The following is a 17674-nucleotide window of genomic DNA, read 5'->3' on the forward strand; positions in this document are numbered from 1 at the left end:
GTCGAATCCAGTGGAGGAACCGGCGTGAAATAAAACCTGTCGACAACTTAACAGGGGCACCCAACGATAATCTTATGTGAGATATGTGTTCGGGAGAGTCCAACTGCTCTAAGAATTTCGGTTCTCAGCTACAGATTTATTTACTAAAACATCACTTAAAAGATTCGCAACCAGGAAAAAGTAGTCTCTTATGTTTTCGGAAGGGATATTTTTGCAATTTTTGACACTTTCGGCAGCAGTTTCGGATAATCAAATGGCTTGGTTGGAAGTTCTTACAAGTTAACATTCAGCTAGCAATTTCTGTGGTGAAGATTATCATTCCCTAGGATTTTCGGACACTTCAATTTTCAGCTTAAGATATCCGAACAGATCACCTTTTTCAGTTCTAGGTGATAAAAACATCTTTTTAGACTTTCTGTATACATTACAAGCAGCCTAGAAATGACACTCAAAGTCTTTTGGCTTATTTGCTGGTTGGGGGCCCTTGAACTTTAAGTTGAGCAATGCTGCTCAAGAGAGCTATTTGTACATTTTCAACTAAGCAAAAAATGGTTCACACTGATCTTTCGTCTTCTATGGTGACAAAGAGGGGATTTGAATCTCCAATTACGTTCATGTATTATTATAACTATGCACAGTTAGCAGACCTCCGGGGCAGACCTTAGCACTCATTATAACCTTGAACGTATCCCGATTTAATTTATAGATCTGGGCACTATTAATGGCTCTGCAAACGTATTCAGCACACGTTATGACCACTGAAAAGGCTTTAGTGAGTCAATTTCTCCAAACTTACACCAAATTTTCGAGACCACACAGTACTTGATACAGCTAAAGATTTCACAGTCGATCTTGCGCAAGCCGGAAAGAGTGTTAATCGATAGATTATATCGCATTAACCACACAATTTTCACGCACAAACATAAGTTTTCTACGTCTCACAAAATCACGGCGAAAATGCATTATTCTTTATCCAACATCACTACTTTTGACGAAGGCACAGCTTTCTTTCGTATATCCGAGACGTAGGTCTCAGATTACTGGCAAATCATTCATTGCTTTCTTGTCACGGCGAATCTGTCATCGGTCTATCCTAACATTGACACAAAAAAAGCAATTATTGCTCTTGACCTCTTACTTCGAGAGGGCAAGGTGGCACAAACCCCTTTCGTGGTTCAGTTAGCTCGGTTAATTAATCTTGGAAACTAATTTCCTTAAAACCGAATTAAGTAGCAATGCGTGTATAGCAGCAAACATTCGATATCGCTATGGGTAGTCCCTTCGCAGTCACAGCTGGTAACGCATTTATGTAATATCCATCAGAGGGACATTATCGAACTGTATTCTGGAAACCTGACCCTCAACAAGCGTTTTATCGATGACATCTTTGTTATCTGGGATGGACCTCGGGAGACTCTCCTAGAATTTCTCAGTGCTATTCATGATGCTATGAATGCATTAAGATAACGACTGAAATCAATGAGTCTGCCTTTTTAGATTTACTGCTTTTCAAAGATTCTGCGCACAATACGCCGCAATAATCTACATTTCAAAAACCGCTTTATTAGTATTTGTATCGAAATCTTTTCGCCCTGCGAACTTATGCGCTATGCCAGAATTAGCTCTACTTTCATCTCGTTTGAGGGGACACGGCCGCAGGGTGTAAAGTTCAGGTTGCAGGTCATTATCCGTGAGCCCGAAAAATTACAATTCTCAGCGTCATGCAGGATGTTAGTCATATCCTGCGCGTACTGCTGTGTACGTGTTTTTCGCTGTACACTTCCTTGCTGGAACGTGATTTTGTACTTTGTAAATAAGGTATAAAATAAGTTCCTCTTAACCACCTTGTTCAAACTGCCTGATGAAGTCTGCATAGTCAGACGAAACCGGTCAAAGAGATAAAAGATCTGTTGCTGTGTGCTGCTTACTAGTATTTTATTTAAAGAATCGGCTGAGTCTTCGTTGTTTTCCCAAAGGTAAGTAAAGTTACGTTGATTTATTCGAAATATCACTTGCAATATGTCTAAAGCTACTTATCAGAAGACCAGAAAGCTGTGTTGTGGTGTGTTTTGAAGGAAACAGACATGCCGAGTTGTGTGTCTGACTCAGCTGCTTTTCACAGGAGATTCAAGTTCTCTCTGCGTTCTGCCTGAAAACTGAACACGCCACAGTCCACAAGTTTTCCCTGAATATTTCTGGGCAATCAGTACAATAAAAAATAGTATTTTAGTAGACATCGAACGCACTTTACTAATCCATGATTACTCCTTGTTATATATTATTTTGTAGTTGCTAGGTATAATTCCGTTTCAAAAGGAATTCGTTTCGTTTTTGCAGAAGTCACTAATACAGTGTTTGGCTCTATTTCTCTCTAATCGTTCGATTTCTAATCAAGCCACTCCAAGAGCGAGCTGTAATCTTATTGGATTAACTCACTGGATAACTGCTAAAAATGTTTAAATGACGAGAAACCTACGTGTCCGGTCTCGTAACTATCAAGAATAACTAATGAATGAAGAAGGGTCTTGATAGCACAAAATATTTTGACTCGGACAAATTTATCAAAGGAGCCGCTGTTCTGCCTCGGACCCCTCATTGAGTGATCCTTACAATTTTTTTGTTACTTTCTTTTGTTTTCATGACAGGCGTCATTGACGAGTTCCGGTTTTTTCTGTTGTGTTTTTTTAAAGTGTTGACAAGCTACAAGCAGTGCGGATGCGCCAGGGCAAATAACTTTTGTTCAGTCGGACAAATTCATTTAAATTGGCCTCGGACAAAAAGAAAGTTTGTCCTCAATTCGGATCGACCCTTTCTTTAAAAAATACAACCACACTTTTGAGTTTCGAACTTGGAACATAATTCGACTGTTCAAACATCATCATCAACCATTGTGAGAAAGAGTTTTAAAAAAAGTAAACAAGATGATCCGTTTCTTTATAACTATCAATAAAATGATTCTCTTTAGTTTTAATTAATCTGTGTTCGTTACAAGCAGATAAATTCAAACTGAAGAACAATACTACAGAAACCCTTTTTACAACTGACATAGCGGTAAAAGTGGTTGAGTCAGTTTAGCATTACATCAAAACATTCAATTTCAAAAATAAAACAAAAGAATGAACCAATCAAAATTCGTTTATTACGTATTGACCTTATTACATACAAGTATAACATGTTGTAGATATACTTACAACTCTCGAAGGTAATCCCGTTTTAAAACAAGCAATTTTTCTTATTTAGAAAAAGCGTTTCTGCGAATACAGTGTTTTTAGTAGCGGTACTTTCTTTCTTTCTGATCGTTGGATTTCTAATCACGCTACTCCAAGATCGCTCTGTAATCTGATTGGCTAAGCGCTAATTCTGTTAAAATGTCAAGAAACGTGCGTGTCCGGTCTTATCACCATCAAAACAATGACAAATTAAAAATCCTCTTATCCCGCCTTCGTTAAATAATTTGCTGATTGAAGCTCTTGGAGGAACAACTTCAGCTGTATTGCTGTGCGGGAAATAGCGATAACTCCAATCGGATTGAACTCGGGGTGCTACCTAGATAAGGTAACATTCTGGCACAACTTCACTTTTTCTCTTCCAAAAAACTCCTATGATCTTTAGTTCAGCGAGAGAGCTGTAGATTTTTGCATTTCATTGGGAATTGTGGGTTTCATCGGTTGGTTGTTTAACCGCAGCAACGCTTTTTCTAAACAGTGTCAGAATCTAGCTGTAGCCTTTAGAACGCAAGCAAAAATTACCTCTCTCATGGTCCCTTTGGAATAATCGCTACTACGGATCGCAGTCTTTTTCCCAATGCCGTTGCAACCTTGAAATTAATGTATCCATGGAAACAACCGTAGGGCACTTTCGGTCTAAGGGAAGCGGTTACACATAAAACGTCCTTGGCCGTGAGCAAACGCTATTTACCCATGGGTAGAAGGGCTAGTGTAACCACAGCTATTGGCAAAAATCTTTCTCAGGCTAATTTCAACTAGGCTGAACTATTACAGACGTGGGATTTACCGAGAATACCCGAAAGAAACAAAATATGCTTCAGAGATCGAGATGTCTTTCGTCAGGCAAAACGAATGCTGCTCCAGCAGATTACATATCAAAGAAAAAAAGGGCTTACTACTCGTATTTCCTGTTAAAGTGTATATTTCAGGCTTTGCGAATGTTCATACCCTTATGAAAGCTCAGTTCTTTGGTTAAATTCCTTGACACCGGGAACCCATGCTCTTGTTGACACAACATTACACAAGGTAAGCCACTGTCAACCAGGGTGTGGGATTAATTAAGTTGCTTTTTTACTGAAAAAAGCAAAAATTTTATAGGCGTGGTGTCTTTTAATTTCCTTCAGACTTAAAGATGAATGCCAAAGAATTGATTTTCTGCTTCAATGTTGTCTTGGTGATTTTTCTATAGGTGACAGAGACAACACAAGCACACGGAGGTAATTAAATATACGATAGTGTGGAATTTTGTTTTTGTTTACAGGTTTGTTTCCAACCTTTAGCATTAGGTGGTGTAAATATATCTGATTTATATTTTACTGTTGACACTAAATCTAGTGTTTGAGGGTCACATTTCCGTTGCATAATAAGGTTTGATGATTTGACTTGTTGACAGATGGGTGATGAACATTGAAAAATAACTAAACATTATGCCGGATTAGCGCATTCTCATAGCAAGTTTGGTTGTAAACTCATTTTTTCGCGATTTTCTTTTCCTACAACCTGGCTGCGGTTATGAAATGATTGCGCCATCTTTTCATAGTTTTAGGAAAGAACTAAGAAAATATGTGCTAGCATTAGACGCCTGAGAGTATCTTCGCACCTTCCTGATCAGTTGTTTTTAATTTCATTAATTTATTCATTATCCTGTGCTAATATAATCTTCGTTTGCCGGTTGCGATGTACGTTTGCTAGCCGAGCTAAGATGATTCATTTAAATATGTGATATCTAAACTATTTAAAACTTATGGATTTTTCGTTCACACCTAAATCTAGTGTCTAAGGGTCACATTTCTACAACCTGGCTGCGGTTATGGAATGATTTTTCGTTTACAATTTTTTTTCTTATTTCAGTTCTTACTAGTAATATCGTAAATTAGTATCTGGAATTAAAGAAACTTGAATTTTAAAACTAGTCTGTCTTCGCCCTTTTTTGTCACCATTCTTCAGCCTGTGTTCTCACGTTCTTACTTGATCTTTCTTCCACTGTTCGTCACCATAATTTCATTTCTTTATTCGGGCTCTATCTTGCTGTATCTCTCTCGTTGTTTGTCACTGATATTTCGCCCGTCTTCTCGTGCTCTCAGTCGCTTTCTGTTTCTTATTCCTTTGCACTCTCTTTCTCTTTATTCTTTGTTATATCTTTTTGTTTGGTTGTCTTCCAAATTTTTGAAAGAGACGCGGGTTTCAAGATGATTTTTTCTCACATTACGAATTGGTTACGTCTATGAGCTTTGTCGCAGTTTTCAGATTCCTCTTTTCTGTATGGTCTGTTTATCATCTGTTTGGTGTTCACCCCCTTCATAGACTCTTTAATCCTTCTCATAGTGTTCACAAAAGATGAGTCCTGTCTTATACGAGATGTAAAGGAAGAAATCATAAAAGAGATAAGGACACGACTGGACATTTTGTCCGCAAAATCAGAATGCTGCGAAGGTGGTAAGTAAAATGGTTGTTAATTGACATAAGAGTACTCCCGCTATCCTACCTTGTTAGACACTTACAGGCCCTGCCCATGAGGCTTAATAACAGAAAAATAAGTAGGTCAAGGCACAACGCAGGCCATAAGTATTAATTCCCCCCAGCCCTCCCCTGGGTTATACAGTGTTGAATTTGAATGGTTTCCGAACGCAATACAAGGCCATCGAAGTGTCTGACATCTTAAAATATTCTTCAGGGAGAGTGGGGAAGTAGAGGGAAGGAATCATTGAAAGATAGAGTTTTAAAAGAATAAATAGTTGTTAGGTGCTGCACTTGTTTGACGAGTGTCCCAAGGGCTTATTATCTGCATTGTGGATGTAAGCAACCAACTAATTACCTGAAGGAAAGCCCATGAACACTTAATTTTCAGTTAACTACAACACAGAAACATGGCATGCAATCAGTCATCTCAGTTTCACCCATGAAAATGCATTATCCGCGAAATATCACGAAATGATGAAAAAGTAACGGGCCATTTTAGTTATCAGGCCGATGAATGAAAGTGAGGCTGCCGGTGATCTCGTGTTGATAATACAAACCTTTTTAGTTTGCAGCTCTGGAATCGAGAAGATGGTCGGAAGTTAGATGTTGTAATGTAAGACAAGTGCAGTTTTGTTACAGTGTAATGGAGATCAAAAAGGAGATACAGTCAAAATTATAGGCGTGAAAAAGATGTGTTCCATCGAAATATGTGACACGCGACCTACTTATCGAAAAGCTTTTAAATATCTTAGCACCTATGACAGCTTTGTACTGCAACAACCAAAATATTTAAATTCTCATTCGCAAGTAGTTAACTTTACAGTAACACGATTTTCGTGATAAAAGTAGCGAGGTTAGTCAGTACAATGCAGGGCCACCGATAACCTCATTGTCATTCGTAGCCCAGGTAAATCAACAACAACAAATCTAAAATGGTGATTAAAACTGAAACTAGGCGCTTTCCAACCAGGAGCCTCCCATTGTGCAGGATCTGATCAAAAATGCCAAAGGAAACATCAACTAAAAGAATACTTAATATTTTTTTTATTTATGTCAGCTTGCTGTCCACCACGCTGGGATAAACATGGCGACTCGTGTTATTACGTGGAAAAGACTGCAACCTCGAAATGGCAAGACGCTCGCAAAAAGTGTCACAACATGCGAGCTAATCTCACCATTATCACATCATCAGACGAAAACCGTTTTATTGCAAACCTGACGAAGAAATATAACATTAACAAGGGACTTGGAATATGGTTTGGTCTTCAACGATTGGCTGACTCCAAGTTTTACTGGATAGACGGTACCCCATTGGAGGGTCATTTCCAAGCGTGGGGACAAGGGCAGCCAGACAACAGTGGCGGCGAAAACTGTGGTCACATGAGGGGACTCGCAGGTCAGCCTCCAGGTCAATGGAACGACTTGCCTTGTTCGTTGGGAGCAGGATATGCTCCTTACCCCGATCTGATTTGCGAGAAGTCCATATCGTACTTCTAGTAAGAGTAGTGCAGCTCAGTAAAACTGGTTTCAGTTATCAACGCTTACCGCTGTTGCAGTTGTTTTAGTTGATAAAGACAGAGTTGTAGTAGCTTGTTGAAAGCCAGTTCAATGAAACAAATGAGGTCATAATGTGATGTGGCTCAATAAACTGATGGGAAGTATTGTAAGTGTGAGTCATTCCATTTTAGATTTGGTTTGGTGGGTATACAGAAAGATTCTTAAGGCTTCTTCCGTTCCATGTTATTTTCGAAAGAAAAAGAAGTCTGCATTTACGAGACAGATCCAGTGATAATTTGAGTACAGTTGAAGTATTATTCTTCCAAGGTTTAGTTGCTTAATTTTCTTTTCAAAGATGAGCTTCGTTTCATAATACAACTTTGGATTCACTTCATTTCACTTCAAGGTGATAATTAAGTTCGACTTAAATACAATTATCTTGAAAATTTAAGCAATGTCTCTCAGAGACATCTGAAATATTCAGGTGGCTCCAACGGGATGCAAATCCATGGCCTCAGGGAAGGCGGTGCAACTCTACCAACTGAGCTAATATATAGATTTAGCCAAGCCTAAAAGCGGAACTCCCGTCTCTAACCCCAGTTTTGGAGCTGAGGCTGAACATTCTTATAGCGGAGCTCCATTTTTAATAAAATATGGTAACCCATCGATGCGAGAAATCTTTGTTTTATAGCCCTGACGTCATCAACAGTCCGTACATACGTACGTACGTACGTACGTACGTCCATCCGTACGTCCAGGCCTCCATGTATGCCAATGTGACCAGTATCATGCTAGTTCACAGCATACATCTTTGATATTAAACATCCATCTTTTGATTAATTGACACCTGTCAAACAAGGTATCTGCTAACCATTGGCGGGATGTAAACTTAAAGCTGAGTGTTTATTTTTAATTTGCTTGGAGCTGCATTTTCTCTGTATTGCAATTTTTGGCATATCTTTAGAAGCTCTGATAAGGTTATATGATGCCTGGAGGACCTATGTCTAGCACAGAAACGAAAAGACTGAGCGAAAGAGAACGACAACGACAACGACAAAACAGAATACCAGTAATAGCTCATACTAAGCACACAATTTCTTTCCTTGGGCACTAAACCGTTTGTTATTTTTACGGATGCGTTAAGTGGATGCGTATTTTTAATTGGTGGTTTAATCGGTTCTTCCTTTGTTCAGGAATGAAAATCGAATTTTTATTGTCAGCTGGGATTAAAGAACAATTATCTGTACTCTTTTGGACATAAAGAAAAAGTTGATTTCTTTGTTTGTTTTCCTCTAAAATGCGAGCGAACAAGTGCTTTTTTAATCCCTTTGCCCAACTGGTTTTTGTTGTGCCTCGACAGTGACAAGAAAATTTTGCCCTTATGTTATAAACACGTATTTGCAATGAGTTCTCGTAAAATTAGGGGGAAATCTCAGTAGCTTGTGTTTTCAGAAGTTTGTTTAAAGCACCCAAATGTTATTTAAGTGTTGGCGCAGATCGTGTTTGAAGTTCGTCCTTTCTTGGTTGCATTGCCGTAGTTTGCCGATTCTTGTACCAAGCCAACCTGGCGTGTTTCAATGAAATACATCAAAATATGAATAATCTTGTTTTCAGAGATAAAGTGGAATAAAGTACATCAGTAAAACTCTTCTTTGACCTTGAAATGACAAAGTTGTTTTTATGGCTGCTAATTTTAGCATGATTCCTATTCGCTGGCTATTGACAGTTAACTCTGAAATGGCTTTTTTTCCTTTTCCATTCGCTCACTGAGGGTGTGCTTGTTTTCTTTTAAAACTCATTCGGTTCAAGAAAAAAATTATTGCCAAACTGGTGAATTGCAAAGTAAATTTCACTGGAAAAACCGATGTCGCACTCATCGCTTAGTGATTCATGCGATATCGAGTTTAGCGTAAAATTTACCGTGGAATTCACTAGTTAGGCACTGAATTTTTCTATAGAAGCAAGCAAAGAAAATGATTTAATTATTAGTTAAAGCAGCAACCGGAAACATCAAAACGCGGAAAATTCGAAACCTTTTATTTTCACAAACCCTACAGGCAGTGAATAAATAACCAGGGAGCTCCGCTTTTAGGCTAATTTGGCGTTGTTAGGCTGAAAACGTTCTTAAAGATGTTCTTAATTTTACACGGTATGGTTTTTTAATAACTGAAATCTTGCGGACATGACTAGGAAACCTATCAAAGTGCTTGCTTTTATGGTGTTGAAGTGTCGCAACATGATGCAACAATGTTGCAAGATGTTGCTTTGAAATGTTGCGAGAGTTTGGCCGGGCCTTAATAAATAAGAACTACTCATTAACTGACTGAGATGTGTGTCATGCAAGGAGAAAACCATGGTTATGTTATACTAAATATGCACTTAAGAATTTGGATTAATTTACATTTCTTTACCTTCATTTCATGCTTTCATTTAAAATAAAAACACCAAAATAAAAGCATTCTCAATCGACTCAGTCTCAGTCTGAGGAATTTGTTCTTAATATGTTCTTGGGTTAATCTGGTTCTTTGATTAATCTCAGCCTCAACGTTCTTATAAAAAAAAGTTGTTATAAAAAAAGAGTGTGTAGTGTTTATACTTCTGCATAAAGTAAAAAATTAATCGTCATAACTTTGTACAGTTTTACAGTGATCAAACAGATCAAACACCTGAGCTGACAGCATACAGTAAACAAACAAGCCTTGTAAACAATGACCAATAAGTGTAATCAACAACTAAAACTGAAATTACATGCACAATAATCTCTTTCACAACATTTTCTGTTTGAGTGACAAGCTTTACTCCCTCTCTCTTCAGTTCAGAACAATAGCAAAAATCTTTACTAATTAAAAAGTCAACCTAAAGCGTAGTAAATTCGGTTACTCGACTGCAATTTCACACAACTGGACATCCATTTCACACAAAAAGCCTACAAATGTGATTGTTGAAGTATGTCAGAATCTCTGTCAAGACGGAATTGAAAACGTTTTCAGGCCATTTCGTTTTTTAGCTAGTTTTACAAAATATGTGAGGCAGCGAAGCACATATTAAGAAGGAAAACATTACCTGAAAGCTAACGGTTGTAAATAAGTGTTTTGTCTTTCGCTCTATTTCCCTCAGCTTTACGTTGATTTGTATACATGTATGTAATAGGACTATATGCTGTTCAATTGGGAAATAATTGTGTGCTTGATTACCTGGCCTTTACATGAAAGTGAGGCTTGTGTTGACCTTGTTATGATACAGAGCTCCCTCCTATTCTTATGTTAATGATGTTGTTGTCATGATAATTAGTAGTAATTTATATAAGAAAAGAAATGAGGTTTATATCCAAACAAGGTCAACGGGGCCTTAGGGTTTTTCCAAAATCTGGGCACATTTTAAGTTAAGGGATACCTAAGTGCCATAAGGCAAAAACAAATTGACAGTGTAAAATAAACACTAGGAACACCAAAACGGGGAAAACAAGACACAAAAAAACCTGTTGCCCAAACACACTGACACACAGCCAATGATTAGGTTTTTTCCGTGCCACCCAAAGTAGGATTCACACTTTCCGTCATTTACCTCGTGTTCGATTCTTCTTTTTCTTCTCAAACTCTTTCATAAATCTCGGCACTTGATCCACCGACTCTTCTGCCGGGTTTTCCGCAATGGTGGTCGATTTTGGTCGGCGCAAAACCGGCAGCTTCTTTTTCCACTCGGGAATTTCAGGACGTTTCCCGATTATCTCCGGATGCTTTCTTACTGGCGATGCTTCTCGGCGTTTTCTTCTTTCGGCAACTTCCTTTTTCCACAGAGGAGTTTCAGGCGATGTCTTTGACTCATTTTCCTTATTTGTCTCTTGTACGTCATTGAGATCCACTCGCTGCTTTCGTTTCTCCGCCAATTGCTTCTTCCATTGTGGTACGGTTGCTGTGTTCGATATTTGCGTCTCGGGTGGTGGGCGAACTATTTGAAAAGCAATAAAGGGCAAAGCCATAAAAGCAAAGACTGTAGATGTCGCCGACAGGAGGCTAATGGAATCATCTAGCTACTGACACAAACTCTAAATGAATTAAATAAATACCTCTTACTAACCTCGTTTTCTTGGTCCGTACTGTAAATTACAGCCCGTGTTTTTCCTCTTAGATTTATGAAAAACAAGGGCCGTAATAGCCCTTTTCACGGTTAGTTTTTCTCATTTGCATTACAATATAATCTAGCATGTATGTGAGGCAATTTCGTGCTATTTTGTAGTTTTAACCCGAAATTGCCTCGCATCCAAGTTAGATTACATTGTAATGCAAATGAGAAAAAGTAACCGTGAAAAGGGCTATTTACAGTACGGACTGAGAAAACGGGGCTAGTAAGATATTTACTTTTTCTCTGTGGTATTCAGTCGCGCGGAAAAGGAAACTAGTACAGTTGAAGTCAAGCGGAAGGTTCCGCCATAAGATCTGAAAAACGATAAAACTTCGTAATTCTTGGCTTTTTAAAATAGTTGCTCGCAAGACTCAAACAGTTTACATGTTTGTGCAACGGAAAAGACATGAAAAACTTGCTAGAGAATGTTTTATCGAAATTTCATATTATGCAGACCGTACTGCAGAATACGGCCCGCTAATTTAGCCAATCACAGCCCGCCTACTATGTGTATATTGGAAGAGCGGGTTATAGACGAATGAGAGAAGTGATCTTCGCACTTAGCTGGACAATTTAAGCAATTGCCTCTTTTCGACACCTGAAAGATTCAAGCAGCTTCAACGGGTTTCGAATGCCATCACCTGAGGTGGCCCTCAAAGCTCAGTTGGAAGAGCACAGCACTGACATCGCAGAGGTCATCGGTTTGAGTCCCGCTGAAGTTGGTCTGATTTCAGTATTCAGGTGTCTATAAGAGAGAATCACTTTAATTCTCCAGATAAGTGCGGGGATGATTACTTCTCTCTTTCAAGAACTCTAGTGTACTACAAGCCAACAAAACAATGGAACGCCTCAAACAGGATGGAGAAGAAGTCCATGACCATGAAGCGTGTAACTTGTAACTCTTTTCCTTTTTGTTTATTCGAGTGGCAGGGTACGTGGGGCTTTCGTCGGTACCATTTACACAAACGTCGCAAATTTTTAAAATGATATTCCTCAACTGTAAAGCTTTTCCGGCGTCGGAAGAAAACAAAACTTTCCTCCGCACAACTGGCATTTACTCAAAACAGCACATGAGCTTGCGAAAACCAAACCTTCACTAAGTGCCCCGCGAAATAAGCCAATCGGAGTGTAGATTGCATTGCCGCAACCTTTTTTTAGTAGCCAATGAAAAATGGTGTATTGTCGAACTTTACTAGATCTCACATTTCCAGTAACAGAGTGAGAGCTGGATACGAGATTAGGCAAAACCTCCATACCCCGTTGTTAATTAAGGCAAATGATCGTTTTTCAGGTCTTCTGCTTTTGTTTGGTGGTGAATAAGTCACTCCTTTTTCATATTAAATGTTTAATTTAAAAACGTATTCAAAGGCGACAGTATTCGATAAGTGAGGAAATAAATTAGAAATTAATAAAAAATTGCTTAGAATAGTAAACATAATCAAACACAAATTGAATTACAGTAGGAAAGTGTGCGACTCAAAGGGAAAATTGTAACAAAATTGAGTAAGAGACGGATCACATACTTTTACCATCTGACAAAGTAAAATACCGCCAACTCTTTCCGTTTAGGTTGTTTATCGTGGCCTTTTAATAGATGAAAAGTTTATAGCAACCAGACAGCGTCGCTATGCATCAAGATGTGGCTGGTGTCCTCTCCAAGTTGTTGCGGAAACTAAGCTCACAGTCGCGGATGGAATATTTGTTGCAAAGGAGTCTTGCCCGTCAGGCCAGTGTCCTTTCGCAGTTGTTGCGGAAACTAAGCATACATCCGCCGATAGAATATATGCTGCAATAACGACATAGGATTAAAGCCTCTTAACTTTGCAAGATGTTGCGGAACGCAAGCCTACAGTGCTCGATGGAACAAGTCTTGGGAGGGGCGTGTGAACCCTCCTCGTTCATGTTGCTGATTTTATCACGTTGATATCCAATTCAACATTGTCCCAGAGGTAGATAGTTGGGAAAAGGAAGTCAAGGACTATAAGCTCCCGAATTTTGGTTTGTACTACCTTCATGTTAAGTGCAAACACTTCCAATATATAGATTTCACCAAGCCTAAAAGCAGAGCCCCCCTGCTTTAAGTCTTCAATCCAATCGAAAACCAGTACCTGGCCAGCGCCAAATTAAAAAAAACAGCTGACCTCGACGAGCTCTTAACTTGAGCCCGCGATACGTAATACTCGTCAGCGGATACATTTATTGTGACAGGTGACAATGTACCATAAACATGCATGTCCAATATCAGACGTTACGCTGTAAACAAGCTGGAGTATGGCCACCATGTTGGGCACAAGTATAAAAATATTATTGTTATTATTAATACTAGAATATTGTTAAATTTTGGGGGGCTTCACGCCCACGAGCAATATCGCTAGCTACCTATGATTACTGCGAGAAAAGCAACTCATGGGTTCCTATGAGTATAGTGCTCCGCTTGGCGGCACTTTGGGCCGCCAGAGCTAAGGTTTCGAAACTATACCCGACAGTGCATTCTGGGCATTAATATTTCGATGTATAGACATGGAACGGGCTTTCGAAAATAAGAAAATAGTTTTCTGGAACGAGCCTGAAAACCAATACAGAAGAGCCTGGACCCTACTTATGTTTCGTGTCGCCTCTCAATTTTTATTCATTTTTTAATGTGAGCATTCATTAAAAAATTGTACCGTAAAAGAAGACTGACGCTGTATGAACCACAAACACAACAGGCAAAATTAAAATCAGTCCTTTGAACAGTTGAGCTTCGCCACGACGGCCTAAAGTCGTTAGTTTCACTATATGAAGAGATGACAGAGTCAGTGCGCATCCATAATTGGAAATTGATTCAATCCCACTAATAGAGCCATTTGAATTTTAGTCGCCATTATGAACGAGGATCTTAAAATTGAATCCAGTGGCTTAATTCCATTATTTCAACTCGGCATTTATTTCAAATATTTAATGTTAAGACTGACCGTTTGTGCTTGCCTGTAGCTCCACTCGCGTGTGCACTCGAATGAGCGAGTGACGTATGCGTAAATGCCGATCTTGTAACCCCCTCATTTTTCCTGATTTTGCAACTTTACTCGTTTATATCTCTGCTTCCGGACGATGAATTTTTTTCATTTTTTGCATGTTAGCTTAGATTAATTTAAAACGCTTGTCTTTCAAATTTAAAAAACATCTGTAGGTGAAAAACTGAGCTACAGATTTTGTTGAATTTTAAATATTTTAGAAATTGTTTCTAACATTATCTGGCAACGCTGAATGGGAAGATTTCACCGTCCCGTTTTTTTCAAAAAAGACAATATATCTTGATTTTAAGGCTCAAAGAAATGCCTTATATCGCTGCTGAGAAATCTATGACGGGTACTTAGTACCCTCGAGAAATTTCGTGTTAATATGATTACCCTAACTGTATCTAAGGACAAAATATGTTTATTTGTTTGAAAAATGGAAAAACTATTTCAAGCCTCCTTAAGTTAAGGGATATCTAGGTGCCATAAGGCAAAAACAAATTGACAGTGTAAAATAAAGACTAGGAACACCAAAACGGGGAAAACAAGACACAGAAAAAATCTTGCCCAAACACACAGACACACAGCCAATGCTTAGGTTTTTTCCGTGCCAGCCAAAGCAGGATTCACACTTTCCGTCATTTACCTCGTGTTCGATTCTTCTTTTTCTTCTCAAACTCTTTCATAAATCCCGGCACTTGATCCACTGACTCTTCTGCCGGGTTTTCCGCAATGGTGGTCGACTTTGGTCGGCGCAAAACCGACAGCTTCTTTTTCCACTCGGGAATTTCAGGGCGCTTCTCGATTATTTCCGGATGCTTTCTTACCGGCGATGCTTCTCGGCGTTTTCTTCTTTCGGCAACTTCCTTTTTCCACAGAGGAGTTTCAGGCGATGTCTTTGACTCTTTTTTTTATTTGTCTCTTGTACGTCATTGAGATCCACTCGCTGCTTTCGTTTCTCCGCCAATTGCTTCTTCCATTGTGGTACGGTTGCTGTGTTCGATATTTGCGTCTCGGGTGGTGGGCGAACTATTTGAAAAGCAATAAACAGGCAAACCCATATAAGCAAAGACTGTACATGTCGCCGACAGGAGGCTTATGGAATCATCTACTGACACAAACTCTAAATGAATTAAATAAATACCTCTTACTAACCTCGTTTTCTTGGTCCGTACTGTAAATTACAGCCCGCGTTTTTCCTCTAGATTTATTAAGAACAAGGGCCGTAATTTACAGTACGGCCCGAGAAAACGGGGTCAGTAAGTTATTTAATATATCTCTGTGGTAATCAGCCGCGCGAAAAAGTAAACTAGTTGAAGTCAAGCGGAAGGTTCAACCACCATAAAGATCTAGAAAAAACGATAAAACTTCGTAATTCTTGGCTTTTAAAAATAGTTGCTGGCAAGATTCAAACAGTTTTACATGTTTATGCAACGGAAAAAACTTGCTGGAGAAAGTTTTATCGAAATTTCATATAAAGCAGACCGTATTGCAGAATACGGCCCGCTAATTTAGCCAATCACAGCCCGCCTACTATGTGTATATTGGAAGAGCGGGTTATAGACGAATGAGAGAAGTGATCTTGGCACTTATCTGGACAATTTAAGCAATTGTCTCTTCTCGACACCTGAAATATTCAGGCAGCTTCAACGGGATTCGAATCCCATCACCTGAGGTGGCCTTCACAGCTAAGGTGGAAGAGCACTGCACCGACATCGCAGAGGTCATGGGTTCGAGTCCCGCTGAAGTTGGTCTAAATTTCAGTATTCAGGTGTCTATAAGAGAGAAATGATTCTCCAGATTAGTGCCGGAATGATTACTTCTCTCTTTCACGAACTCTAGTGTACTACAAGCCAACAAAACAATGGAACGCCTCAAACAGGATGGAGAAGAAGCCCATGACCATGTAGCCTGCAGTGCAGGCGGATTTTGGCGGGGCGAGTGAATGTATATTTCCATCGGATGTTCAGGCCGCCATCTTGAAATAGAAAAACAGTGGAGAGTTGGGGCGGGGTAAAAAGTTTACCAAGCGTGGGAGGGAGAAAGAAAAATTGCCCCAATTCTCTCAGTCTGCAGCGAATCCAAAATGGCGGCAAAACACTCGAAAGATCGAAAGATGAAAACCACCAAAACCGCCTGCTCTGCAGGCTAATGACCATGAAGCGTGTAACTTGTAACTCTTTTCCTTGGAACGAAGCTGGGGATTTAAGGGCACTAAATTTTATGCCCAAATATGGACAAAAATAAGATCGAAGATGCACGCGCGGGAAATGCACCAGCATTGCACAACTTAAGGAAGTTCGCAACGATACTGCGCAGGTAACGCGACTGAATAAATGAGACGCATTACTTCGAGCATTGGTGAAGTTGAGGTCTTAGAACATTTGCAAAAACCGTGGGCGGTAAGTCTTGCACAGCGTTGGATCAGAGAAGATCATGATCAGTCAAAATTGATTTTAAAATATTTATGAAAATCAAGTAGACTACTGCACGACTGATATTCGAGTTGTTTTATCAGTTGTGCACTAGTCTACTTGACTTTCATAAATATTTTTCAAGAATTAGTGAAAATAACATGGCGACAAAAACGCCGGGGAAAAAATTACAGGCTGGCAAAAGAATGGCACATTTGTTTCCGAATCATCATGAAACGTTAAAGAGAAGTGAGCGGGAGGATGGAAAAGCTCTGCAAAACGTAGCTGATCAAGTAAGTGCGTACATTCAATGGGGCTGTTTTTTTCAAATGTTTTTATTACCCTACCAACTTAAGTTCAAAATGAATGTATGTTTTTGAAGTTCTTTTCCTTTACTTTCATGAAAATAAAGCAGAATGAATGAGTTGCCGGTCCCCAGGCCCCTTTGTTTTCCTCTACGTTTGCAAAGACTTCTGGGATCCCCAGGGGGCAAACAAACCAGTCGTCGCCGCTCGAAATATAAATCGTTCGAGTTTAAGAAGTAGTTATGAGTGTGCACTGTATGGATGCGACAATGACCGTCGATATTCACAGCGACAGATCAAACTAGTGATGTCTTGAGATTTTACCCTCCGTGATCCAAGAAAAGCTTAAAAGACTTGAAATGGAAGCTTGAGAGAAACAACTGCAAAGAACAAAGTTCAAGGTCACCTGCGGCACTAAAGTTTGCTCTCATCATTTCGCCGTTGGATACCGTTGTGATACTTACGAAAAGCGTATTTTGTACGTGGAAGGTCTACTTATCCAGACGAGGGCAACAATGTGAAATAATTTGCTTCGGTGCCGGTTAAAGCAAAGCTCGGAAAGAATTTGAACATTGTGTAATGTTCAATGTATACGGAAAACCAATTTAAACCAACCCGCTGCTTGCAGTGATACAGCAAACTCTTTCTGAAAA

At 39.3% G+C, this 17674-nt stretch overlaps 2 protein-coding genes and 1 long non-coding RNA gene across 4 annotated transcripts; 2 read left to right on the plus strand and 1 right to left on the minus strand.

Annotated features, from left to right (window-relative positions):
* The first annotated feature begins 1760 nt into the window (after nucleotides 1-1760).
* Nucleotides 1761-6841, plus strand: LOC138045629 (uncharacterized). 2 transcript variants are annotated; one of them, XR_011131634.1, is made up of 4 exons: nucleotides 1761-1976; nucleotides 4145-4444; nucleotides 5553-5663; nucleotides 6745-6841. It is a non-coding gene; the product is annotated as an uncharacterized lncRNA (long non-coding RNA). The 2 variants fall into 2 exon arrangements; XR_011131633.1 differs by lacking the exon at nucleotides 1761-1976 and adding an exon at nucleotides 3429-3555.
* Nucleotides 6842-6845: 4 nt separating this feature from the next.
* On the plus strand, nucleotides 6846-7184 carry LOC138046154 (CD209 antigen-like protein E). The gene has a single exon (XM_068892832.1). It carries the CDS (start codon nucleotides 6846-6848, stop codon nucleotides 7182-7184), a length of 339 nt encoding a protein of 112 aa, XP_068748933.1.
* A 3195-nt stretch (nucleotides 7185-10379) lies between these two features.
* LOC138046155 (nucleolar protein 58-like) lies at nucleotides 10380-16018 on the minus strand. The gene is made up of 3 exons (XM_068892833.1): nucleotides 15973-16018; nucleotides 14949-15206; nucleotides 10380-11132 (listed from the first exon to the last, which is right to left on the minus strand). The coding sequence occupies exons 1-3, from the start codon at nucleotides 16016-16018 to the stop codon at nucleotides 10741-10743; spliced, it is 696 nt and encodes a 231-aa protein (XP_068748934.1). The 3' UTR covers nucleotides 10380-10740.
* Nucleotides 16019-17674: the final 1656 nt, after the last annotated feature.

This window comes from Montipora capricornis, chromosome 4, assembly GCF_036669925.1.
Source record: "Montipora capricornis isolate CH-2021 chromosome 4, ASM3666992v2, whole genome shotgun sequence".
NCBI lineage: Eukaryota > Metazoa > Cnidaria > Anthozoa > Scleractinia > Acroporidae > Montipora > Montipora capricornis.

What these genes read in the sequence shown, in the direction of transcription:
- LOC138046155 (XM_068892833.1), bottom strand. Translation starts at nt 16,018, where the DNA reads ATGTCGGTGCAGTGCTCTTCCACCTTAGCTGTGAAGGCCACCTCAG. An exon ending in AGCTGTGAAGGCCACCTCAG is followed by an intron (nt 15,207 to 15,972) that starts GTGATGGGATTC and finishes AATAAAAAAAAG; the next exon opens with AGTCAAAGACATCGCCTGAA. An exon ending in AAAGAAGAATCGAACACGAG is followed by an intron (nt 11,133 to 14,948) that starts GTAAATGACGGA and finishes CTTTTCAAATAG; the next exon opens with TTCGCCCACCACCCGAGACG.
- LOC138046154 (XM_068892832.1), top strand. Translation starts at nt 6,846, where the DNA reads ATGCGAGCTAATCTCACCATTATCACATCATCAGACGAAAACCGTTTT.